Genomic DNA, 27,860 nt, shown 5'->3' with positions numbered 1-27,860 from the left:
CTAAACTTGACACTGCAGACAACTCAGAATGAGATCCAGAGGGTAGATCTGAGTCAGAGAAAGCATATTTCCACTTAAGAAAGAACCCTCTGTTTCTCCAATCAGCCACTCCAGACTGATGGGCCCTTAATTGCAGAGTTCCACAAAAAAGAGTGGGAAATGCCAATGAGTACCTAAGCCTCCTTGGTTTCCACTGCCATGCTCAAAAAACCCTGGCAAAAATTTGCATTTCAAGGAACGCCCAGTTCCAATTCCCTGCGACTCCCATAGAAGTAAACCAAAATCCAAAACCACTTCCTAGCAAAATTTCCGCCAAATCAGACAGCTCCCTGTAACTTTAAAATGAACTTGTTCTATCTGAATTCAGACTTCAGTTTACAGCCAGTCATTCATAAGTGCATTTTACTTTTCTATTAGTATTTTACCACCAGTTTATAATCCAGGAGCACCAAAAGCTAATCAAGCTCTTAGCTTTAGTGTGCTGCCATTAAAAAGGCATATAATGGTCAGTCCTGGTCAGAGACTTATAATGTGTGAAGACAAAGGAAGCAAAACTAACTAAAATAACATACCTTTTCCTCCTCAAAATCCTGCAATGATGAAGATAGCCTTGCTAGTTCTATGACAACCAGGATTTTCATTTAACATCTAATTTTAACCTTGTTTATTTTTTAATAACTGCAGCCTAGCTATTTTCTAAGTTGCTTGCTTTTGGCATTTTTAAACTTCTTCATAGACAAGAAGACAATCCCCAGTTTCTCAGGTAGCTCTTCATCTGCCTACCTGTAACTACCCTTGGCCAACTGCCTGGCAAGTGTGCATAAAGAAACACCAAAGTCAGCACAGGGTAACATCACTGAGGCTCTGAAGGTGTGATGGCTGGCCCTTCCTGGTCCTTGTCCTCACAGGGAATGCTGGTGCTTTTCCTAAGAAAAGGGGAAATTATATTTATGATTCTCCTCATAAATGGGTTTAAATTATTCTCAGATATAATTAGGACTAGACTTCTGACTTACTCGTCAAAAGCAAAGAGACCAAAAATAGTGATTAACATGTTGAATTTAAAAGTGTGCATGCATATGTGTATGTGTGGGTGGGTATGAGTCTTTTGGAACTACAGAATTTTACACCACTATTAAAGGATAATGTTTTTAATAACTCATGTTACCAATGATACATCCTTACCCAGGATTTGTAGCTATTTTGCCAATAGTCAGTGCTAAGATCAAGAGTTTTGTGAAAACTGCTCCTACCTAAAGGTCATACAGGTAGAAAATAGACTTCAAAGACCATCATAGGTGTTTACAAAAATAACAAAAAAAAGTAAGAAAAGCAACAGGTTAAAGGCATACTATGCATTGATAAAATTCACTCTATATCTAACTACATACATATCAAGCATTTATCAATTGTCAGGAATAGAAACACCATGCTGTTTTTAAGGCTCATAAATGTAAATGCATAAAACAGACTTCCAGTATCTGCTTACAGTTTGGAATTTCAGAAATGGCAATGTTACCTAGCTCTCATTGAAATCAGAGAAGGGTCTTTTATTGATTTCATCTGCAGTAAGCCCCGAGTGATAAAAAAATTGGATGTTTTAAATAAAAGTGCAAGCTTCTAAGTGAACCTGAACATCTTACTGGCACTGACTTATTTTGGTGACTAATAGCAAGACATTATATAAAATTTTGGCTCTAGTACCTTCAGTAAGTGAATGTTTTTGCATCTAAGGCATAAAAATATATACAGAGAGAAAAGAATAGGAAAAGCAGAAGAGGAAAGTTGGAATGAATTTTGATGGGATTTCCTAGCTGCACTGCACATTCTCAGCTGGATACCCAACCTGTGAAAATAGACAACATAGCACTGGAGCCAGTGGGGCCACAGTACCTGACACAAACAAATAATCTGGCTCTATGTACTGTTGTCCTGAGAAAAATAAACTCAAGCTTTCCCACCACAGAGATTAAATTATAAAAGTGAGTTTAATGAATATAATGGTGTTTGGGGAATTCCTGTATCTTTTGTGCAAATCAGATGAAATGATGAAGGGACAGAGAGCGTAATGGCTGAGCAATAATGTCTCGTGTACCCTCACTGCTAAAAGATTCATAATTAAAATCTTCTCTAGCTGTGTGCATAGTGCCCATGGCAATGTGTGCCTTTGCACTTCGCAGAAATAGGGAAAAATTTACTGACAGAAGACTGTGAGCCCAAGATACAGCACCGAAAGAGGCATTTAAACCTGTGAAGTATGCTCAACACCTGTTGAGAAATTCACAAAAAATTAAGGGTGATATTATGGGATAGGCCAAACATAAATAAATAGATAGAGATGAACTGGATACTTAAGGATTAAAACAATTCAACTTTCTCTCTTAATGAAAAAAAAAAGTTCTTTTTTTTTTTAATAAAACTCTTTAGTGAATGTGAGTTAATAATTTTTCAAAAATTTTTCAAAATCTAACCAAAGTCGTGACTTCTGAAAATGAAATGCAATATACAACCCGGAGAGATTATATTTTGAAAATTCCTACAAAGATATTTTCCAGCCTATCTGGTAGTTCACCTTTTTTTCTACAGTTTTTCTTATGCTTGTAATGTGAAAAGTATCTTGCTTCCATGTACTTCAGGAGCAACTCTCAATTTCTTAGAAGTAATGAGTCATTTCACAGGCACTATCTAGTAAGCACAATGACTACTATGATCATTTATCAGACAAAAACCAAAGTAAAATATATTAATTTTATTATTCTTTCAGCCTAGATAATAATATTAGGCACATTAAAACTACCACTAAGCAGAGTTTTAATAAAAGTTATACAGAGATAATATAAGAGAATGATAAGAGATATAAGAGAATTAATCAAAATCATTTGAAATCAGTGAGTCTTTCCATTAATTGACTTTTGTGAGCTTTGAAACAGGGCTGAATTTGTCAGCAGTGATGCTCCAAGGCACATCACAAAATAAAATTCAGTTAGGAATATGGAAATATGCAATCAATACACCCCTATCATGACAGAAGAAAAGCCATCTCTTCAGTAATCTTTGGTAGAACTTCACAAAGCTATGCCTATTTGATACTACACCGCTTGTCAGGGATTCTTTCTCCCTTTTTTTGGGACACATTAATCTCAAGTATTTAAAGCAATCATGGCATGGCCTGAACACAACAGGGGAATGTCCTCCATGACAAATGCCAGGTGCTCCTGTCAGCAGAGCGATTCCCTGACCCTAGGAGCTGGCAGAACAGAACGTCTCAATTGGCTCAGAGGACAGCCAGCTTTCTGAGGAGGCATTTACTAACTTCCCTAGCCAAAAGCAGAAATAAACTTGTGCCATGCACTTAAAATAATCGAAAGAAAAGGCTAGAAGGGGACACAAAAAACCTGAAATAAAGCCTTCTGCCTGCTTGCTTCTGAACGGTAAGGATAGAACAGGTCACCAGTACAAGACAAACAGAATAATACAAAATCCCTAAATTAAGAAAAATATTTAGCATAAAGTTATATTCCAGGGCTCTTTTTTCCTACATTTTTTTTGTAACACTGTATCTGTTTCATATTTTGTCTTGTTTTGCTTATTTTAATTTTAAGTAAATCTTAAATGGATGCTCTGTCCTCTGGATAACTTGATGTTCTGGCATACTGTATGTTGGAAACGAGCACTTATTCATCAAGTATATGAGTGATTCTGAAAATCTTTAACTGGGCAAGATCCCTGTACTTAACTATTAAATTTAAAGTAGAAATGCAAGGGTTTGAAAGGCTGGGCCACAGAGTTATAACAGGAAGAGAATGTGTATCACCATGCTTGCTGCATTAGCATATGCTTAGAAGATCACCAGTGTATTTTGAGTTATATCATCTAAAAACACATGATAATACAGAATTGGTTTTAAAATTCAGCCTGAAGTATCTGCATATTTTATATATTTCTATTGGGCTTTAAATGTTCACATGTGAAATCCTGACACCTTTCACTATCTACTGCTTCGTACTGGGTTTTCACATCTTCAAAGAATTTACCTATTTCTTTTAAAAGCATTTCTTTCTGGCAGAAATAAGGAACGCAGTCCAGCTTCAACTGAAAACTGGATGAGGTTCTGTGATACTGCTATGTTCTTCTATGAAAATCACAATCCAAATAGCATTTTATTGCTAGTGGGAAAAAAATTTTAAAAATAGCAGATTGGGAAACCAAAGTCACTTTTTTCCAAACAGGCCCCTAAGCACCTACAGATCTTTGTGCCTTTCAATGAGATTAACATTTCTGTAGATAAAATATATCTGAAACTGAAATTTAAGATTCTGAGCTGCTCTGTTTTGAAAATATTACCCTAACATTTCAAATAATAGTTCAATAGAGAACATTGTTTATTTGTTTGCTTTAAAGTAACCTTTCTCTAAAGCTAGAAATTTTAATATCATGTACTAGGACTTATGGAAAAATTTCACTTAAACAAATCTGCAAACCCAAGTTTCAATTTCTTGGGCAACTTCAGCATCTGCTTTGTTTATACTAGCAAGTGAAATTGAAAGCAATACATTATCTAGCCTTAAGGGCTTGCTTCTCTTTCTCCTTCCAATTAATCTTGTCTCCAAGGAGTCCTGCATTAAAATAAAATAAAATAAAATATCAATACTATTCTTTTTTAATTTCTATGTGTTTAATTATAAGCAGAAATTAATCAATTTTTTTTCAATTTCAATTCTTCTTGGGGGCATCTCACTGATAAAGCGAAAATCAACACCAATGTATTAATCAAATAATCACAAAACTTTGAGGCAAAAAAGTTCTTACCCCATCAAGATTTTAACCTAAAGCTAAGCAAATCCCATCTTTTATTTGAATTATTGGTAGAGCTCATTTATTTTTCCTCAAAAACATTTTCAGCATATATATTAAATTTCAATAGCAGAGGGCCAATTTCTCTTTTCAATTACACTCTGCAACTTCATTAACACCAGTGGAACTGTTTGGATATAAGTAATGGCAAAAAATTACTCACAGTTTACACCTTTTTTTTCTGACTAGTTTCTATTAGAGAAAAGAGAGCTCGTGACTAATCCACACTGATATTCCCAGTATGACCCTAAAGCCTGGAAAATGCAAATTTCAATCACTTGGACATTGTTGTTGCATCTAAATCCACTTAAAATGGATGAACATTAGATACTCCTTCTGTCTTCAACATTTTAATATCAGTGGATCAAATCAAATCTCTCTGAATAGGCTTGGATTTTGATCTATGTGCAAGATTAGTTGGGAGTCACCCAGATTTTCATTCAAACCTATTAGTTTCTAAGAATTCTCAGTATATCTGACAAGTTAGCCTTCCTACTCCAATTATTTTTGTGAATATATATAAACTCCCATGACAATGTATTTGACCTCATTTATATAAGAACTATCATTAGATTTATTTTTTTTTAGGTACTGTTACAGATTAGAAATTCAAGTATTCAAGGAGTTAATTTCAATTTCTAGAATAATTCTTACAGTATAAACCTCTGGGGGTTTTTTTGTTTGTTTGTTGTTGTTGTTGTTGTTGTTTGGGGTGTTTTTGTTTTGTTTTTTTAAATCTATTTAATTATTTCCACTCTCTAAACCAGCTCAGATAACTCAGTTAGCTGCAGCAATCTCTTTACTTCTGCACAGGCAAAATGTTATCCATCAACAGACATCCTGAAGTTTTTTTCTTCTAATCTGTAAACTAATATTTGCCACTGAAAGATTTAAAAAGCTTTATTATATTTTGTCTGTGCAGCTAAGTTCTCAAAAAAGTGTAGGGCTGATTTATATTCATTTACCTAAATAAAATACATCTGCCAGATTATTTAACATCATGCAGTAGTAAATTCATCACTAGAGCAGTAATGAACACCCTTCCAATAAGAAAAGTGTAAACACTGACAACTTCATTACAGCACATTCTGCCACACACCACTTCCCCACTCACAGAATCACAGCCTCTAAGAGAAGCTTTGTGCTTCCTGGGAAGGGAATTATTTGTCATGAACTTACTACCACTACTGATTTTCTTTGCCTTTGTTAGTACGTGGATCTCTTACACAAAAAGTGCCTTTATTTATATATGTGTATTTTGTACATAGAATATATATATATATATATATATATATATCTGCCTTATTTAGGCCTCAACCAGAAAACCTGAATATGTGAAAATATGCATCTGACTGGCAAGTACCTTGAGAAATTAAAAACTCCATGGTAAGCACAAAACAATTGACAGGATTTGTTTGTATATATTCTAACCATATTTTTGAAAATATAGAACTTGAGTCTGCTTCATAAATTTCATCACCTTAAACTGTAAAAAGGTAGCCAGTGAATTATTTTTATTAACTTATTTGTGATCAAGAGTGCTCATAGTCTCTTTTTATAATTGTATTTCTAGCTCAGTTTTACACAAGCGGTAATATTTTAGGAAAATTTAGCTCTATATTATTTTGATTAGGATTTTTTTTCTCTCTCTAGGGACAAATAAATTCATAGCTCAATAAGAACTCTAATAAATGCTGTGTCAGCAAAGCAGCTGATTACATTATCTTTAAAAGACTGATGTAGAGAAATGTATATTGACAATTACTTTTTTAGAGAACCTGACTATAGAGATAAAAGCTCAAAATCCTGTGGTTTTAATGCTGCTGGCCTTATGCAAAAATGAGATTTTCTCTTGATTAAATACTCAAATTTCATCTGTTGGAAACCATTACTTTACACTAATAAGGAGTTTGATAGAAAAAGTTTTTATGTGCTCTCCAGGGGCAAAAGAATTCAATTTTGATGTAATAACAAGCACTGCTAAAAACATGTCTGTCAATATGTGATCTTAAAACAATCTCATTAAGAGAGGTATATCTCAGGTATTATTACAAGAAAAATATAAATTATTTTAATACTTATATATAAATAAAATATTTTTAATATTTTAGACTTTTAAATATCCTAATTTTAATTTAGCACTTTTTAAAGCCATTTATGTAGTATTATTTTAATTATGAATCTGTGGTTTCTTGCACAAAGTTTTCAGTATCTTGATTAGTTCCACATCTTTTAAGTCTTATAAAGCATCTTCTAATTTTTCTGCAATTTCTAAATCCATATTTCTACAATTCTCTAATTCCACACCGAGATTTTTTTAAGTACCTATTCTACTGAGCCTCAGTATAACAAGCCATCAGTAGTACTCAACTAAGGAAATCACTTAAAAATAGCTGTCCAGAGTAGGTATCTACAGAGGTGAGTAATGATTTTAGTTCACTCTGCTGTGAAATAATTCTACAAATTCTATAAAAGTAGCTGCATATTGCATGCCACAGTGACATCTCTTTACCAACAAGGAGCTGGGCCTGTAATGTTCACCTGTAAGAGAGTTCAGGCTTCACCCTCTAATTTAAAAGTCATGGAAAACACAAGAAGCATCAAGCCACAAAAATCAAGAAAGCATGCCAATTTTCTTTTCTTTTTAAAGGTGCTTATTTCAGACTTTGTTTATAGTATATTTCACCTTTCATAGGGAAAGTTTGATCCTTAAAGCACCAGACAGCAGTGCATGTTCAAGCCTGGTCTCCTGTTTGCATTCTGTCCTGCTCTGCTGCCTCGAGTAATGCCTGCTCAGCCCTCCCCATCTTCTCCCATCCCACTGTTTTGAAGGAGAAACACACAGCACTTTACAAATCTTTGCTCCCACTTCTTCTACAAATGAATACCTCTGTGACAAAGCATTGCAAATCTGATCCTGCCTTCAACCTTCTCCTTCACTGAAAGAGCTTAGAGGATTTGGACAGCAAGCCAGTTCCACAAACCTTTCAATGGACATACAATGTCATCCTGGGTTCTTTAAGAAATGGGAGAGCCCCATCTTATCACAAAAGGATGGCCAGACAGCTCTGGGCTTGGACCTGCAACACAGGTGTGCTCTCACTGCACAGCCAGATAGATACACCTTCATCGTGACACCCTGGACATTTTGGCCAATGGGATCAAGAGAAGAAGAAAGAAGTGTCCATACAACATATAGCCCCAAACAATTCCAAACAAGCTAAAGAGATTTCCAGAAAAATGCTGCCCCTACCGACTAACATCCCTTTCTTTGTCCTGCAGATCAAAAAACCCTTTCTACCTTCAATCTAGCCATCAGGCTGCTACAGTGAGAAATTTTCAGTACTTCTCCCCTGGTCCTTATAGTAAAAGCTGTGCAGCTCTGTACAACTGTGTAAGACTCAACAATACTTATACTTAGAAGGTAACTTTTCACCTAAGAGATTCTATTTGGGACCCTCTCTTTCACAAATGAAGCCCAGTTCCTTAGTGAATATGAAGATATTTCCTTATGTACCAAGGTCAGCTTTCCCAGAGAAATTCTTCATTTCTTTTCAGCCCTCTGCCCACCCACAAACAAGCACAGTGTTTCAAATGTAAGGACAGAAGCAAGCCCCAGACAGACATGCAAGCCTTTTAGCATGTTTTATGCCAAACAGTGAAATCATCTGACTGCAGAGTAAAACAGCACCTAATTATAAGGGTAGTGGTCTTACATGTTCTGCACCCGGTGTAATCCTTTATGATTCACTTCAAAAACAAAATGCTCCCCTTAAAAAATAATGTTTAAGTCCGTGTGCTGCCCCTTTGAACAGTAGGCATTTCTCCAGCAGCTTGATGCTCCCACAAAACAAGAAATTCTTTCCTATAATAATGCTGTTTCCCGGAAATAATAGGCATTAACATGACATATAACAGTGTCATGTGGATCCCTATTATTTCAAATTATTTCAAACCAGGCTTTGAAGTGCTGAATGATCACAGGAGTTCTTTTTAACGTCCAGAGTGGTTGTTAAAAATTATCTATCTACTTGATTTTATTTTGTGCATTTCTATATGACCAATTTGATGCAAAACATTTCTGCACAATTAAGGGAAATCTTAATATTTAATCCTGTTTTTTGCATTCCTGAACCACCTCACATCTCTTAGAGACACATCAGACAGAGCTAACCAAATGTCACTAGCTTCAGCTTTCATGAGTTTTTAAAAGTTACGTGCAATTTTCTCATGCACCCATTTCTTATGCAGAAACAAACCTTTCATCCCATTTTCTTCCTGTTAAATTTCCATTTCCAGTGGACTTCTTTTTGAAGATTCAGTGTCACTGGACCTCTGAAAAATTCTCACTTATTTCAAATTATTGCACCAGCAATATAGAACTGACTTCCTTGGTTTCTTCCAGAATACTTAGGAATATGCTTGTTGTAACCATAAAAAAGTCCCAAGTGTCAGGATCCCTCTTGATGCCCAAGGTACATCTTATAAGTATTTAAAAAAATATGCAGACACTGAATTCAGCATGAACCATTGATGCTAAAGAATGTCTGCAGCATGCTTCCATTTCTGATTAATCCTGTCCACAATGTTGAGGAGTAGAGAACAAACAAAATTCCACAGTTCCCAGAACAGTTTTGCATCATTTTGGATATTTAAAAAGACTTCTGATTAGTATGTTCCTGTGATTTTCCCTCTAGAAAATAAGTGATGTGGACTGTGTTACAGCCATAATTTTATCTATTATGATCTCTATTATAATCATAATGTATCTATTACGATCCCCAACATTTTAAAATACTCCAATTTAATCTTTCTTTTCTAGATTCTCACTGTTTCATTGCAGGTGGATTTCTATCCCTTAAACTCAATATACCAAATTACACAATACTTAATATCACATATAAATAACGTCATCACAGTTGAAGACTGACCATCTTCTGTGGTGTATCTTTTAATCAGGATTAGTTCAGCCACTCAAAATTAATGCTGTTTCTGACCCAGTCTTTACATTATTTGTGCAAAGTTTGCATTCACAATACTGCACTAACATGCAAATATCAGTGTTTCCTATTAGACAGCTCAAAAATTTCAGGACTGGTCTACTCCACACAAAATATCACATCTCAGAACTGTTCTGGGCCTCATTAATGTGCAGCTCTGCAGCAAATGCCAATGGCACACTGAGCTGTGTTAACTAGAATTAGATGCAGTAGGTGCCCCTCTCTTACCAACACCTGTGACATTGCACCAGGAGTACCCAGTCCAGTTTTGGGCTCTCTGGGACAAGAAACCCAGGGCTGTATTGGAGCAACCACTGCAGAAAGCCACCAAGACACAAAGAGGACTGCACTAAATAAGGTACTACGAGAGGCTGAGAGAACAGGGTTTGTTCATCCATAAGCACAGGAGTTGAAATAAAGACATTTTTGTCTACAGCTATCCAGTGGAATGCTACAAAGAAGATGGAGCCAGACCCTTTGCAGTTGTGTACCATTTTAGGACAAGAGTTGAACACAGAAGCTGGAATACAGGTAACTCCAGCTGAATATTAGGAAAACCTCTTTTGCCATGAGGTAGTCAAACACTACAAGTTGGTCAGCTGCTTCTACAAGTTGAATCTTCATCTACAGAGATATTCAAAACCTAATTTGACACAGACTTGGACACCTGATCCAGATGACCCTGCTTCAGCAGTGGGGGTTGGACTAGATGATCTAGAGAGGTTCCTGCCAACCTCAGTTGTTTTGTGATTTGAAGCAAGTCATAGTCTAAGCCTCTCATGACATCATACAGTAAAATCAGGCCCTGGTCAAGACTGGTGACAGATGTTCTAACCTGAAAATAAATCAAACTGTTTCCTACACTTCCAAATTTGCTGTGGATGAAATCCAGTTTACTTTCACTCTCTTTCCTGTAGGCTTCTGAGCTGTATTTATCTTCCACAAAAGTCTACTTTACACAATGATTTTCTAGAATACAATTACCATTTTCCCTCTCAAGGTGACAGGACTTGTGGTCACTCAGCTTTCAATTCCCCCTCCTGGAACTCTCCAAATCTCTCCTCCTGATTAAAGACCTGGTTATCAGACCACCACTATAAAATTATTAGGGATACCAACCTCCTGATGAACAGCATTCCACAAGTCTCTTCCCTTTCCTTAAACAAATCAACACAAGGAATTATTTCAAGTTAGATCTCAAGAAGGAGCAAATTGTATACCTTAGCTACCTAGATAAATCTGAAGCCTTTCTAGTAGTGCCAAGTCTATATTGATACAACTGAAATACATGACTTCACATGCTTGAGCATACAATTAATTAAACTTACACACATGATAACTTATCTCTGCTAACACTCAAACTTAGATATTTATGAAAACAGTTACTACAAATCAGTTCTTTATCAAAAAATTATGTACCAAAATTATACGGGTATAATATTGCATATCTTTGACAAAATGCATATTATCAATGCATATTTTGATTACATGCCCTTTAAACTAATGCCCATATAACTGCTAGTTGATTTGGTTTACTTTTATCGTGTATAAAATAGCCTGCATTCTGGTCTAAAAGTATAATACACGCTGAAGTTCACACATGTTCATTGCAATGTTCAAGTCAGCACCACAATTAATTTTATGCCATTGGGGTTTCACCAAGCAAAAATAATATCCAAGCATTTAATTTTGCTGAATTCAATCTGTTTAACATGCACTTTGCTTGATCATAAAAAAAATAAAATTTCAAATAGGAGTGCAAAATTAACTGTGTTAAAGAAAGCCCTTTCCAACAAATGAAGAGTAAACAGCAATTAAAACTATGAACTCTTCAAAGCAGGCATTCCTTTTTTTTTTTCCCTAGGCATGGTATGGCATGATGCCTTGTCCATACATTCCAAATAAGGTCTTCCTTAAACATATCAACATGAGATAAAAAGACATAATAAAGCCGGGTAATTATTCTGTGACACATCTCATATCCATTCATGAAATGCACTGAAAATGATAGTATCCAAAATTATTTAACTTAGACCGTTTTCTTCAATGATTTTTCTAAGTGAGAGAATCACCAAGGAGACTTGCTACAGCTTCCAGAAACATTCGACATAATAATGCGAGAACGATAGTACTGGGTCAGACCAGTATTTCCTGTATCCCATCAAAAGTAGCTCCAAGGGGCAGCATAAGAAAAGTGACAGTATACATAATGCACACCCAAAGTCTCCATTCAATCATTTTCAGCTCAGGCATTTCCTCAAATCAATATGTATTTAGTAACATTCAGTGGATTACTCTGTCATTAATTTGTTCCATCGCCTCTGAACTTCATAAAGGCTTTTCACACCTTCACACATTTAAAAGACACCACTTCCTCTTACAGGAACTCAGAATTCCAGATCAACCTGATAAAATACTCATATAAGCAGCAGTAACAGTAGTATTGCTACATCCACTATGTAGCCGAGTACCACAGGACAAAACCACTGCCCTGAGCCCCCAAAATCCTAGAGAGCAAGTATAAGAGATATGAAAATATTTAGAAGCAGTAAGACAACAGCAGCTAGCATCACAAGAAGTGATATCTAGTTAGAACTAGCTTGATGCTTTTGTAGGCATTTCAGGTAAGGAACAACTTGGGAAGAGAAATGAATCCAAAGGTGATGTTACAAAGGAATCCTAGTTCAAGCATAAGGTATTAAACAAATGAGTGTTCACAAAATAGTAAATGGGCAACAGGGCTGGTGTTACAACCTGAAGGAAAACCTCGACAAAGAGAAACAGTATGATAGAGCTAGGTAAAGAAGGACTTGAAACTTAGGGCAGGATACTAATATTTCATGCACCAGAGAAGAGACTTCAGGGGGGAACATAAAAAGACGTGGTCGGTGTGACAGTGTGTCACTCCAAATATGATCTCTGTAAGACTATTCTGGATAGATAAGACTGGAGAAAAAAGTTTTTCTCAATGGTAGTGAGGATGAGCATTTAACTGAAGAGAAGGCATGAAAGCATGCAGCAGGGATGTAAGGCAAAAAAAAACCTGCAAGAATTTGATGCAGTCTGAACGCAAAGAACTTCAGGATAGAACAAAACATAGTTACGCTAGGTCAGTAAAAACGAAAACAGTATAGCAGAGAAAGAGCATCCCTTTCCATGATATTCCATGTCAGTATCCAGCAGTCAGATGTGCAAAAACTTCCCGAAGCTGAGCTGCATCATCATCATCACACTTAAGAGCTCCTCAGAGATGTAACAGTAATGCCTGATGCATTTTTGAGCCTGTTCATATTTTGACCTCTAAAACACCCCTTGGCAAGGAATTCCACTGAGCAATTCAATTGCATGCTGCATGGTAGGGTAGAAGGGAGGCACACAGAAAAGCCATGAAAAAAAAAAAGCAAACAAAAAAATTACAACTTTAGCTGAATGTTTTAAAACTGCTTCCTGAGAATTACACAAATGTTTCCTTGTTCTTATATTAAAATTATTGAATACTTATTCCCCAACTACCTTCCTGAGGCATCATTTTTTCCAAGAGGAAGTATTTTAGTTTAACTCCTCCTCTGACAAAACTCCCTCCATGTATCTCATCAGCCCTTATATCCTTGTCTCAAACTACAGTATCTTTTTGAAATAATGATAACAAAAATATACATCACAGATAGATTTGACACACTGGATTTATGGATTGGCATTCACATTTTTGGTTTGTTTTTCTATTTCTTTCCTATTCACACCAAATAATCTATTTGCCTTTTTAACTATCATGTTACAAGGAAGAGGTCTGTATCAGTGAGACTGTCGAATTACAGACCTCTCCTGAGAGGCAATATAGCAGTGTTAACTGTAGTTAAAAGTAGATGGAGGGCTTGTAAAGAACTCTAGGAGACCTATTTTGACAAAGGGAATCTCAGCTAGGCAGTAAGGAGATGACAGAGCAGCAAGACTACATTTTCATTGAGATAGATACACCATAAGCCTCTGAATCATCTGCAAAGAAATGATACTTTTTTTTTGTCTTTACACATAAGATTATGCAAAGACGAAGATCAGAATCAGAGGAGAAAAAAGGGGGTGGTTGAGAGACAGCATGTTGCAGAACTCCCACACAAAGCTGGGTAATGAATGAGAAAGATCCTCCAATGGATGCGCCGAATAAGTGATCAAAGTAGCCAAAAGCAGCAGAAAGATGATGTTTGCCAAGAAGTCACAGGCCAAAAAGAACAGGGACACAGTCAACTGTTTTCACAGCTGGCTGGCAAGTTGAGAGAATCAAAGTTTGAGATTTAAAGTGCAATTTACAATTGTTAAAGTGATCTTTAGAAGTCCGTACCTTGCTTGGAGAAACAGTCTCAGAAGTAACCCAGTGCAATCACTCCACTCAGTCACATGTGCCCCTGCTCTGCCTTTGAGCATGGCCTCAGCACTACTGCCCATCCCTGCAAAGTGCTCTGCACTGTGCCTGCTTCTGCTCCAGTAGCACAGGGCCACAGCGGGATGCTAAGAAACTGCTTTACTAATGCTGTTGAATACCCAAGGCTTTTATTTAGAAACTGTATTTGCCTTATGAGAAGAAGATCACATTGACCTGAGCTGTTATGAATTCCAGCTGGACCTGAGCACCACACAGCTTTACAAGGCTCTGCCGGGAACTGGGACACGAGTGGAAGGGTGGCCCCACTGCTGTGGATCTGCACCACCTTTTGTTACCTGTTCCCAGAGCAGTTAACCATATTTGCCATCTTCTGCTAAGCTTTCACTTGCAAGACAAGGAAATTATTAAAAAATTTAACAAGTACAGTTTCCCACCCTGAATTCTCTTCAAAGAATTGGTCCATGAAGTGGAACAGGCTAGAACAAAATTACTACTTAATTTTTTTTTATCCTCCTATTCCTCTCCATTTTGCATTCACATCTCCCATGAAAGATGTTTTGTAGATGGGCTATGAGACTGACAACAGCCAAAATGAATAAGAAACTCTATAAACTAACTTGTTTTCCAACAATTACACGTGCACATGCAAATACTCATAGATACTTCTATACATCAACCACTTCTGAAAATACAAATGGAAATAATAGTAATCTTCCAAGCTCTCTCTTTTTCATTGCAAATAAAAAGACAAATAAAAAAAACCCACCACCATTCTTACTGATATACTTTATTTATTAACATTTTCTGTCCCTTAGAAAAAAGATAAATTAATTATAATTAGCTCCCATTTGGACAATATTGTGTATAGCATTCATATCAGCGATGTGTTGAAAAAAAGAGCAAAATCAACACATACATTTTCTTAAGTGAAGACTTGAATAAAACAAAGTCAGGCATTCCGTTCCTCTTTCATTCCATATGATACACAGCTGTGTCAATCCCATCAGGAAACAGGCAACAGGAAATTCTTAACATTCTGAAGAGAAATCTAAAGATGTGTCTCATCACCCTTCCTCCTGAAAGTGCTTTTTGATTGTCTAAAAGATGTTTATACTAGTTCTAAAATTATTAATTACTTTTCTTAGCTTTTAAGCAGCTCTAGGCCTCATTAAGTAGCTAACAAAGAGACAAAAGTTTCTTCTTTTTTATAAGTTGCCTACACTTTTTAATTTCCTTCATCTCAAAATATAAATCGCTAAGGAAACCTTGACACTTATGACAAAATCAAAGCCAAGTACTCTAGCTATTGGAAAATGTTCCTTCATAATGTGCTGTTCCTGTGTTATTTGTGTTTCTAACTACAGCTCTTGCATATATAATTCCATTATACTTTTATAAATCACCATTTTGAAAAATGCTTTTGAACCATTAATATATTTTCCTGGTTAAAATTCTTTGAGATGTTCTTAACAAGAGTCTTAGATAATGAATTTGGGCAAACTCTGGAACAGTCTTTACAGTATTATCATTCTCATTAATTTTCAGAACTACCCACTGTGTTGAGATGATTGTCATGGGCCTAAGACTTCAATTTGGCTAAATATTTTTGCATATATTTCAACATATAAGTAACTAACAGATGTTTAAAATGTTAAGTTCACAATCTAGAAATAGTTAAATATTTACTATAGTATCATAATTTGGTTTTGCACTGATTTTTATTTTACTGCTTCTGTCTTTAAACAGTCTTTTAGAGTCCTGCTTGGCTGTAGGCAAAATGCTTTAAAACCAACATCATATGAAAACAAAACATACTTGATTTAGTAAATACAGCTGTGTTTTAAAGAAAGAAAATAAATAAACACTTAAAGGTACCACAAATTAAAAACAGAGAAAAGAAAAGAAAACATTTAATGTAGAAATGTTACTTTTACCTAAGGTCCAGGCTTAATGTAAAACCTTTTGAATTGTTTACATAATAAAAGCTGTAAAATTAATGTTTTATTTTTACTTTAGAAACCTTATACATTCTACTGTCTTACACCATTCCTAGAAGGCTCTATCAGATGAAAACAAAATTACTTTCAAAATGTTAATACACAGCATATACAGTATCTTACTGTAGTCCAAATTACTCTTTTCATTTTCTTTTTTGCCTTTTTTTTTTGTTAGATTTTGTTTGGTTTTTTTGTTTTGTTTTGGTGGGTTTTTTGTTATCATTGAAGTCTGCTTCTGTTTCCATTGTTTCATCCTTAACCATTCACATATCAGAGCAATAAGTATTTCATTACTGGTTTATCTGTCCAGAGGCTTGAGAAGCAGTAACAATTAACCCTCCCTTCACAGTGATTGATACAGGCTTTGCTTTCAATTTGTTCCACTACACAGATCATGAAATTCTGAATGCGATCATCCTTATTGACCTACACTTTCAAACACACGGCTACAATGAGATGAAAGTAATTATTAAAAGGAACACAGGACTACTCAATGCTAAAACAAAGTCTTGAAAAATCTTTTAGATGACCTTCTCATAAAATTAGCATCTTTTGATGTGAAATAAAATTATGGATTTTCTTCAAAATCTGGAAATATTCAATGTAAACCTGATCAAGGTGCAATATCATTATATCACATAAGCCCAGTTCTAATGCCACATCAGTTCATATCTGACCCAATAAACAGTAACTTCAACCAGAGTGATCATAGTAGGATCATGCCCTATATATTTTAAAAGTTCTTCTGTCAGCTTTATTTTACACCAGTTCTGCTTGAAATGTTATGTTGAAAATGACAAGACAGTAATTACTATTCTATTGTAGTCTGTTTCATAAAAAGAAACAGTGTTTCTTTTTGCGATTCTGGACTTCTTGAGGCACCTAATATAAATAAGTAGAGAGGAAATTCAGACTGCTAAGGAAAAATGAGAAACTCAAGTCAGATTTCCATCATCAGCTGAGATGAACCAGGGACCTATACATACCAGTGCTGGAGACTTACTGCAGTGGAAAACAAGTATTTTTCATAAACCCTTGAAAAATAACCCCACAATATATTAATTTCTTTTAACTGATACATTTTTAAAAATTAAATAGGAATGTTAGGTGAGCAGTAATGATAGAACTATTTAAAAAATGGGATGCAGTCAAAGAAAATCAGAATAGAAAACTGTGCAGAAGGATGTTCTTACAGGCCCGAGGCTCTAATCACAAAACAAAGTGATGGAGATGAACCAATACTGCATGGATTAGCAATGAATTATTTTGAACTATAATCATGTGCCAGCACAAAGGGGAGGTAAAAACTAGCCATTACTCACAAGCTGATCTGCAGATAAGAAAAAAGAAGTGAAAAAGGGAAAAATTTATATGCTAAACTGAGTCAGGAGAATAATGAAAATCTAAAATGTTGTTACACTTCAAGTAGCATTATATTTAATGTCTTTCATGTACTGTATAATGTTGAGTATTTACACAATAGAGTCTGTAAGACACTCGGGCTAAAGCAGGGTTAAATTGGAAAACTCTTCTGTAAATTAGTGCTGCATAATAATATGTGCTGAAAAATGTCCTGATACATGAGTTAGTTTTAAAATAGCACACATGGGAACTAATTCCTCCCTGTAAAACTGCAGGAAATACATATATATATATATATACATATATGCACAGGTAGAGATTGGTACAGGTATATGAAAATGTGTAAATATACATGCACACTTATATATACACAGGCATATATAATGAAGAATTTAATTTCCATTAGTCCATCGGAGAGCTAAGCATCACCATTGTAAGAGTTAATGTTAGTTTTCCTTTCAGGAGAAAAAATGTTAGAAATTATTTTGTGAGAAAAGAAAAATCAAAACTGCTATCCACAAAGATTCCTGAGATTCTTATGAACAGACTGTTTAAATGAAGAGCACTTTAATCAGTAGAGGAATCCTCACATTTCTAATGTCTTGCTGTGCATTCTGCAGGTTATAGTAGCAGCTGGTAGAGGTCATATATCTTTTGTGAGCATCCCAAAAAGGCTCACTGCCAGACTGTTAAATTATGAATAAGCAATGAACAAAAGAATGCAGATACGGTGGTGACAAGATAATCCAAGCAAATTTATCTATGACAAATTTCACAGGATTAACAAATTACATTTACACAGAACAATAAAAATGAGGAGCAAAAAAAAGGAAAAAGAAAAAAATAAAAAGGAAAAAAAAAAGGTGAGCCTACTTTTTGATCACAGCATTAGAGGGAAAGAAAATCTCCATTCCACTACATGTATTTACATTTAACTTTAGGTAAAGTAAGACATAGCTTGCTGAAGATGAGCAACTAGCATTATTTCCTTTCAAGCAAATACATATTCTCTATCTATCTAATATACAACATATTCCTGCACTTTGGAGTATATATGTATATGAGTCAGTGGAAAATCCTTTAAAGTTTTCCTCATAATTAGTAAAAAGCAAAATAAATATTGAGGAATTTAATTTTGCTTTTCACGCAAAGTATCTTTCCATTCTCTGGCAGTTAAAACACACTTTTTCTCTTAATCACTTTGGAGTTTTTCTTATTTGAATTTAACAAATATTGCAATATATGATAATTGCCACAAGAAACAAATAATTCATAAATAGAATTTAAATTGGTTTTTTGGGTTTTTTTTTGCAGTAGTACCATAATAAACATTTTTTTAAAAAAATCACTCCTAAAGGAATTCTAAATCCATAATCTAAATACTGGCTGCTCCTAAAGATAGATATCAGTATGTTAAATAATCTGTGGGGAAAGTAAAGGAGATTTGCAATGTTTGCTACAACCTATGGTCTCCTGTTCTGGTTTTTGGAAGTGATACAAAAAATTTTAAATACCACCCTTAAAAGGCATGGAATATCAGTTTCAAAACTGCAGTTCTGTAGAGAAGCTTTTCTTTTTGTTTCCTGTTAAAAAAGGAATAAAAGGAAAGACAGCATCTCTTAGTTTGGAAATTTGAGTGTAAGTAGAGTGATTGATATAAGGAACAGCATATATGTTTGACAGATCTGGAATCAGCACTACCTTTTCTATCATGCTTCTCATCTGAAGTCTATTTTCTGTCACCTCCATTTATTTCCTGTTGTTTGTTAATCTGAAACAGTTGTTTAGTAAAAATAGATCTTGAATAAATATGGGCCGTCTGAAACCATATGTATCATTTATGTATCAAATACATGTTCTTGTTATAGAGCACTGCCTACAAACAGGAAACCTCACTATTAAACTGAACATCCAATTAATTAAGATACTTTAGCAAACTACTTGGATTCTGCAAACAACTACTTGAGTACCATTTATCTAGCTCATTCAGCCGATGGAAAAAATTACTGTATTTTTGATTTTCACAAGAAATGCAAGTTTTGTTGTAAAACTGAACAGCAGCTCAGAAAGAATAAATAGATAAATTAGCCAAAAGTATTTTTTCTCTTTTTATGTTCACCTTCTATTTGTTACTTAGCAAGAGAAAACAGGTTTGTTTTTTCAAATGCAGTTCTTTTCGAGAACCTCCTGTCCATACTGTTAGCAATTTATGCAAAGGTGAAGCAAACATGCCAATCCTGCATCCAACTAGAATCAGAAAAATAAACTCAGCTGCTTTTTTTTTTCAGCTGTGATGGTTGAAGGATAAGTACCACTGGCAGCTATTTTCTTTTTTTTAATACTTTTCCCTTTTTTAATCCTGCTGCCAGCACCGTACAGATTCAGTCACTCAGTTCTTTCTATTGACCTCAACCTTGACCTGTGAAAACTGCCCCCTTACATTTTTTCCCACAAAATAACAAACTCTGTCTCTCATTATCTCTAAGAAAAAACATCGTTTTAACAAAAATTCTTCTAAAATTTGGTGTACTATACTTCTGCTCAATGAATTAGAGCTTTGGCACCTAACTTATATAAGCCTAGGTTGTGAGTAAACTCATTGTAAATGAGAATTTGCACATGACTTTCAAACATGACATTTAAGCAAGAGGGAAAGAAAATCCACCACCCCCACCCCCCATTCCAATATGTAAATATAGAATTCTGATATATAAATGTACAGTTCTGTGCCTAAGTTTCAGCAAAACTGTAACCCTTTAGGATTTCATCCAAAACAACTGCTCACAGACTATTCATTACTCAATAAAATTCAGTTTAAAACAATGTAATGTCTAATTAAGCCTGTTCTAAATTTCTCTTTAAAAATTCCCAGGCAAGTATTTTAAAAGGAGCTTATAGGATTTAGGTGCCTATATTTCACTAAAATGCTGTATGTGTTGAATGCCTAAATCCAATAGGCTCTTCAGAAAATCCAAGCCCCAGGGACATTATCATAGATTACGTACATACATATTATTCAGACTATATCCCCAAAGTTCACTATATACATATGTAAACCTAACATGCCTGCAGGTAATGGAACAGTACTTTTCCACTTAAATTATTTAACATAAGTGTTGAACTTCTATTATATATCAAGCTAACAGCTAATTTTAAATTGCAATCAAGCCATTCTCTGAAAGCACTTTATTTCAGCGGAGGTTTTGCCTGTAAAAGAAATGTAAATCCCTCTAATGAAGGCAGTGTAATCTTTGAATACACAGTCAAAATGGGGGCTGGAATTTTATTCCTAATGCTAACATTGACATCTTTTGCCACTTCTGCTAGTTCTCAAAAATCTTTTGTGTGCAACTATCTCATCAGTAAAACATGTAGAACAGCGTTTTCAGACCTTTCGAAGCACGCTAAGCCAAATAAAGAAACATATCCACAGAAATACTCAGTATTAATACTAAAGTCTTATTCAGAAATTGGACGACATCAATGAGAATTTCCCCAGAACAGACAAATGACATAACATGACAGAAGAGTGAAAGTCCAAAATGCAACATACAAGAAAGGCTGGGAAAATAGCCTGTAAGAAAATCTTCAAAACTCTGCTTTCAGTAATCTGTTTCAAATTCTTTCTTACATATCACTTGTTCTTTAATGTGCCTGGCTCTCGCCTGCACGTAGAGTGCTGGTAAGGGCTGGCATAACTCTCAGTATCTAGCTGCAGCAGGCTAAGATCAGGATCTCCTTGACAATCCCTCCATTTTTACTTGACAGTCTCAAGACTTTTGCATTTTACAGTAACACACAGAGGCAAAGTTCACTACTCCTCCTCTCACTAAGTATATTTGCCATTGAGATCTCACTAAGAAAAAATTCACATCTATTAAATTATATGTTAAAAATACTTTTATCCTTGCTTGTGATTGTCTGTAGTATACTTTAATTGCGTACATAATTTCATTTGGGACTTTTCTAAAGATTAAGGTACAACTTGAACTCAATATTCTCCCAAAGACAGGGTCCCGTTCTGCCAAGTTAGAGACACAAATACTAACCTACTCTTACTGTACCTTCTTTGTCCTGTGTAATATACTTCTGTGGCATACAAAATTAACGAATATTTGTACTACTCAAAGTCCTGTCTAAATGAATGGCACAAGGGTCCTATTCATTTCACTAGGACTTTGTGTATTGCAAAACCACTGCTCGAGCTAGTCACAGAACAATGCTCCAGTCATATAAGACATGGCAGTAACTATTATATTCTTACTATGGCACATCTTCTTATGCAGCAAAATACAATATTATTACAAATTATCCTTATTATGCAAAGTCCTATTAAACAAAAAGTCGCACACCTCATTCGCACTAATGGGATTTTGTATGTTAAAGATAACATACAGTAGCCTTATAAATATTACATAGAAAGAAATTCCCTCTTCTGAAAAAAAACGTAATTCTTTTGAATTGTATTTACAAAACATTTCCTCTCATGGCTATAAATCTTTGGCAGCTTCTTAAAAGAAAAAGGCAAACATTAAGCAAAAGCAAACAAACCAAAGAAATAAATGACTGGAGTGAAAATGCAGTCTTCGCTATGTACCATAAAAATATCCTATGTTAAGAATATATAAACAAATTTCTAGGGTGACATCCTGCAGAACAAGTTTCTTTGATTCATTTTACAATATGCTACAACTATGCTTACGTGACTATGCTGAAAACTCAAGATGAGGTGTTTTTTACACCTGCGAGAGCTACTGTTGATAATAATATAAAATTGTTCTGATGGAATAACTGAATATAAGGCTTTATGAGACGAGATGAGATTTCAGGAAATGGTTTCATAACAGTAAACAGTTACTTAATTGCTAACAAATGAACTTCTGCCACGTTGGTTAAATGGCTTCATTCTACTGACCTCGGTGAGAGAAGAATCAGTCCAAAAATGTTAATAAAATGGTAACAGCTCATTTTCATGATCAGTATCAGTTATTCAAAAGTCTAATCTTAGAATACATTTTCCAGTAAAGAGGGTATTGTTATAAAGACCATTTTATGAAACAAAAAAATTTGCAAACACTCCTTATTTTTAGGAAGTATGGTGATGAAGCTAACACCTAGAATGTCAATTTTCAACAACTGTTTTACATCACTCTTGCAGTAAAATTCCCATCTGGGCTGGCAACTTGTGTGCCAAGTTTACAACAAATGTGATTTGAAATTGCCAGTATATTAGACTCTGAAATTCAAGTGAGAAGCTAATAAAAAGAGATGGGTACTTACAATAGATCCTCATGTTCTCTTAAAAATACCTATGGCTCTGGATGTTATATTAATCTGTTAACAAAATCCTCTAATTATTTTTAACTTACTTATAGTACAGTATTAGAATATAATGTCATCAAATTATTAGAAAACAAGCTAACTGGACATAGTTTGTAATAAAAAAAAATAGCTGTGCTTTAAAGAATGTAAATTGGTGCTGCAGAAAAAAACTTGTTATTCAGAATCCCATTAGTTACTGAAAACACCTAATGTAAGTTTTGTTGATCAATACTCTCATGTAAGCTCTAAATAATGTATGATTCCAGTGGAGAAAAATGCAGCAAATCAAATATGGTGGGAGAATGCTTCAAATTATGAAGAGTAGTATGACTGCTAATCCATAAATCAGAAATCAGAAAGATTGTTGTAATGTGGGAGGGCTCTATTTAATAAAGGTCATTATAACTCCTGGCTCTAGAGCTATAAGATCTAATATCCTCTCTGGTAGCTCTATGATATGCCCATGCATTACTGTTCTTGTTGACAGTCTGTTGCCTTGGAAATATTTCATTATTTCAGTTTTTCCATTTGTAGACCCTTGGCCTTGTGATATGAAGGCCACCCTATTTCATATTTTCGATTATCATTTAAGCAATCTTCTGGAGCTATTTATATAAAAGCAAGTGTTAGACAATGCATATCATCATTTATCACTGCTATGTTTAAGCTCATGCTCTAGAAAAAGTGCCAAAATAAAGGTTTTTTCTCTTTTGCTTTAAACCAATAGCACTCCAATATTATGATATGCTATAAAAATCGGTGCTGGCATATCATACGCATGACATGTCTGTCTATTTCAGTTTTTGGGTGTATATCCACACACTTGAAAAAACTAAACTGTGCTGTAACTGTAAAATTTACTAACACTCACAGTTTAAAAGAAAATCAAACAAATGTAATTGAGTAACTTTTCATATATTCCTTTAAGAACCTAAACAGATGAAAAAAGTTTCAAAGCTATTCAAGTGCTTGGTAACATCAGAGCCTACTACTTTTTACATTTGTTTTGTAAGCACATTTTTTGCTTGAAAAAATGTAATACTATCTACCTAAATGCTTATGGTAGTGAAGACTGAAAAAACAATGTACACAAAGTTAATTTAGAGGATTCTTAATCTTGATAACTAGTTTGCTGAAGTAGTAGCTAACAGACAGCAAAACCCCTTCAGTAAGTGATGAGCTCCTGTATTTCCCATATCTTGGTTCACACAGATGAAAGCTTGTATACAAATACAGCTAAAATAGTTACATGCAAGACATCATGAGCACATCACAGAACTTTTAATGAAATGTACATCAGCATCTGTTTACTGAAGCATTGACGCATTTTCTCCAAAACTTTTGAGAAATAAACAAACTACCATTATTTTTGCTATAAAAAATCATCTCTACATCTCTAAAGTCATCAACTTTAACATGAAATACTTATTACCTAAACTATCCAGAGCACTGGACAGAGTGATAACAAAATGAAACCTAAGGGCAAAAAACAACTTCTTGGACATTAGGCCAAGTTTGTGGCTATTAGTGTTCTAGGAATTTAGACTACCTTTTTCCCCTGAAATGATTACACCTCCCACTCCCTACAGGGAAAAACTGCTCCGATCCAACCTTTAAAATGACAGCATCAGAGCTGAACAAGAAGATGCTATTAAAGGGCATTAAATTAAATACAGTATATCCTCCTACAACTTCAATCAGAATTTCAGACCAAGTGTTATTTAGTTCAGCTCTCAAGTGGAGCAGAATAACAAATCGCGCACTTTGATTTACCTTCTCCGAATGCCAAATGGAGACAGGTGATAAAGAAAGCACTCATGCACAGGCTATGAAGTTTCCTCCAGAAATTAATTCTATCTTCAAGATTCCTATCTCAGAGAAATTCCCAAAATGGCACACAAATATGCTTTTGCTGGAGAGATTACTGAAGCTATCCTGGCAAATACACTTAGCACTAATATAGTAACATTCTCAGAAAAAAAGGAAGCAGAATTTTTTGTTGGGGGGGAATAGGACTTATTCATTTGAATTGTTTTTCCAACAAAGAACTCTGCAGGAGAAAAACCTGCTGCTTTAAGTGTTATTAACACAGTAGAAACACCTTTGCAGCCACTGGAATAAAGATTTTTTTTAATGTTTATAGTTAAAAATTAAAATCTGTAGTTAAGTCACTGAAATCTAAGGATGCAGCGTTTTCCCATTTCGTGTATCTCCTAATTTTGCTACAGATCAAAACAGCCTTGCCAAAGTGCAACAGTTAACAGTAGTGCATCTAAGACAAGCACACTAACACTTCAGTGGTGAACATGAGATGTATTTTTTCTTATGCCACGCAGCTTGCCTTCTTAGGAAAAATTGCACAGCTACTTAGACAGAATCTGTGGGGTTTGGAAGTTGTACTAGAAATGCTGATCATTCTAAAACATGCAACTATTAAATTAGGGCTAAGAGTACTTTTGTTTAAATATTTTTAAGACTAATTTGTGCTGTGAAATATAAACCGAGTAACACATGATCCAGCTACTTTTAAAGGCTATCTAAATGTTAATTTCCATTTTTCCAACTACCCAGGAACCTTCCTCGCCCCTCACACTCAAGTTCACTTGTAACGCTAAAGGGGGCGGGAGAGAAAAAGCCCACCCCAAACCCTCTGGCTGCTCTTCTTCTGGGCATCTATCTCGTCGCAGTGTAGCAACAGAGCTTTGAATACTTTTGTAAGAATCACAAAGTAACATCACATGAACTTGTACTCTCGTCTTCTACCAGTCACTTCTAGAAAGATTCACTTTACTAGAACAAATCCGCTACGGGCAATTCGTGTCACCAGCAGAGCACATTAATCACGAGCACTCTCTCCCAACAAAGTACATGGGGCAGGCGGCGGGCCGGGAACCAAGCGGGGGGGCAGCACGATCACCCCCCGCCTCCCTCCCCGGACCCGCGCACCGCCTCTCTCCCTCCCTCCCTCCCTCCCTCCCGCGCACCGGCTCCGCTCTGCCCACCCCGGGGGGCGCGGGCACCGCGGCCGGCACGGCGGAGGGCGGGGGCCGGCCCGGGCAGCCCCGCGGGCGCAGCTGGCGGCGCGCCCCCCCCGCTCCGGCCTAGCCGCACTTGAACCGCACCGGCGGGGCCGGCCCCTCCGCCCGGAACGCCGGGCCTGGCGCGGCGCCCCAGGGCCGCTGAGCGGCGGGGCCGCCGGGGGGGCCTCCCGCCCCCGCGCACACACAGACACACACAGACACACACACACACACACACACACACACACACACACACACACACACACACAGAGACCCGCTCCACAACGCGCCCCGCCACAAGCACCGGCTCCGGCAGCCGCGGCGGTGCGGCCACCGGAGCGGGGCCGCAGCTGCGCGGCTTGTTCTGACTGTGTGCGTGCGTGCGTGTGTGTGTGTGTGTGTGTGTTTGTGTGTGAGTGTGTCTGTGTGAGTGTGTGTGTGTGCGGCTGGCGGTGCGCACTAGGAGGAACTCGCGGCGCCCGGCTGTGCGAGCAGCGGGTGCCGGCGGCAGGTCCCCCCACCCCGGCATGGCAGCCAGCCCCGGCCCCCGGCGCCGGCGGCTCGGCCCGGCCCGGCGCTGCTGCGGCGGCGGCGGCTGCTGCTGCTGCTGCTGCTGCTGCAGGTTCAATAAAGAGAAAGTGTTACCGTTCTCGCCTGGAAGGATCCTGCTGAAAGCTTGGCTTGGTGGGCGCCATCTTCCTGGGATTTTTTTTTTTTTTCTCCTCTCTCCCTTACTTTTCCCCCTCCTGATGTTGGTGTGTGTTGTGTGTCTAGCAGCAGCAGCGGCGGCAGCAATGGCCCCGGTTAGCCAGACAGGCTAAGGAAAAGTACTGAGGCCAAAGCATCGCGGGCTCCCACTCCTCCGCGCAGTCCTGGTGCAGGTTGCTTGCTCGTTTGCTTGCTAGCGCTGCTGCTGCCGCTGCCGCCGTCCATAAGCCGAGGAGCGGAGGGAGCCGGGGCCCCGCCGGCCCCAGAGACATGCCCAGCGCAGGCAGCGGCGGCGGCCGGCGGCGGCGGCGGGAAGAGCGAGCCGCGGCGCAGCCCCGGCGGGCAGCCCGGCCGCTGGCATCGCCCGGCAGGTGCGGCACACGCACACGCACTCACACTCACACACACACACACACACTCTCACACGCACGCACACGCACTCTCTCGCACACGCACCCCCCCGTCCGCGGGCCGGGCTAAGCGGGGTGCCAGGCCATCGGGCTAGCGGGGCGGGGGCGGGGGAGGGAAGGAGGGGTGTCAGGGATCTCCAGGCTTGACCGCTGTGAAAGTATTTCTGGGCATTTTCCAGCTGCTTTCCCAGCTCCGCTCCCGCTCTGCGTGCAGGGGACACAGCCTCTGCTGCCGGCGCAACAACGCCACTCAGTTGCAGTTTCGCACACTTTCTTCCTCTAGAGTCTGGGCTCTAGCAGGGAAGAGGAGCAGAGGGAGGCAGGGACTCGCTCTTCAACTCCGCGGGCGCAGAAACGCGGCGGGATCACGCCGGGCACAGGCAGAGTGTCACCCGTGGGCTTCCACGGTGGAGGACGGGCTCGCGTGGGAGCCGCGGGCCGGGGGATGCGGGCCCTGCTACCCACGGGGCCGTACGCGGGTGTGCCCGGAGCCGGACCGGACGAGCCGGGCCGGGAGAAACCCGCGCATCCCCCTGCCACCTCCGAGAACGCGCCCGCACATCCTAAGAGTGGCCATCGGGTACAAAGCGAGATAAAAAGGCGTACTGCTGGAAATGTGAATTAGAGCGATGACCCGCTTTGTTAGCAAAGGGTGTAGCGCTTCACGCGGTTTTATTGGAGATTATGAAACTAATCATGAAGTAGAGGAGCGGGGAAAGAAACCGCTACCTTAATCGTTCCTTCCAGGACACCGCGAAAACCCGAGCACTGCTAGCCCTTTTAGAAGAAATCACTCGTTCGCTAAAAGC

The 27,860-nt window shown here is 37.5% G+C and overlaps 1 protein-coding gene across 5 annotated transcripts in view; it reads right to left on the bottom strand.

Moving 5' to 3' along the window:
- Positions 1-26,628, bottom strand: part of NPAS3 (neuronal PAS domain protein 3) — a 583,018-nt gene extending 556,390 nt beyond the window's left edge. For all 5 annotated transcript variants that reach the window (XM_062495134.1, XM_062495135.1, XM_062495137.1 and 2 more), the window contains exon 1: positions 26,579-26,628. In XM_062495134.1, coding sequence (XP_062351118.1) covers positions 26,579-26,628 — 50 coding nt within the window. The remainder of the gene's footprint in view (positions 1-26,578) is intronic.
- Positions 26,629-27,860: the final 1,232 nt, after the last annotated feature.

The sequence above is a fragment of the Cinclus cinclus genome, chromosome 6, assembly GCF_963662255.1.
Source record: "Cinclus cinclus chromosome 6, bCinCin1.1, whole genome shotgun sequence".
Classification (NCBI taxonomy): Eukaryota; Metazoa; Chordata; class Aves; order Passeriformes; family Cinclidae; genus Cinclus; species Cinclus cinclus.
The sequence above is the reverse complement of the archived record's forward strand: the minus strand, read 5'-3'. Positions and strand labels throughout refer to the sequence as shown.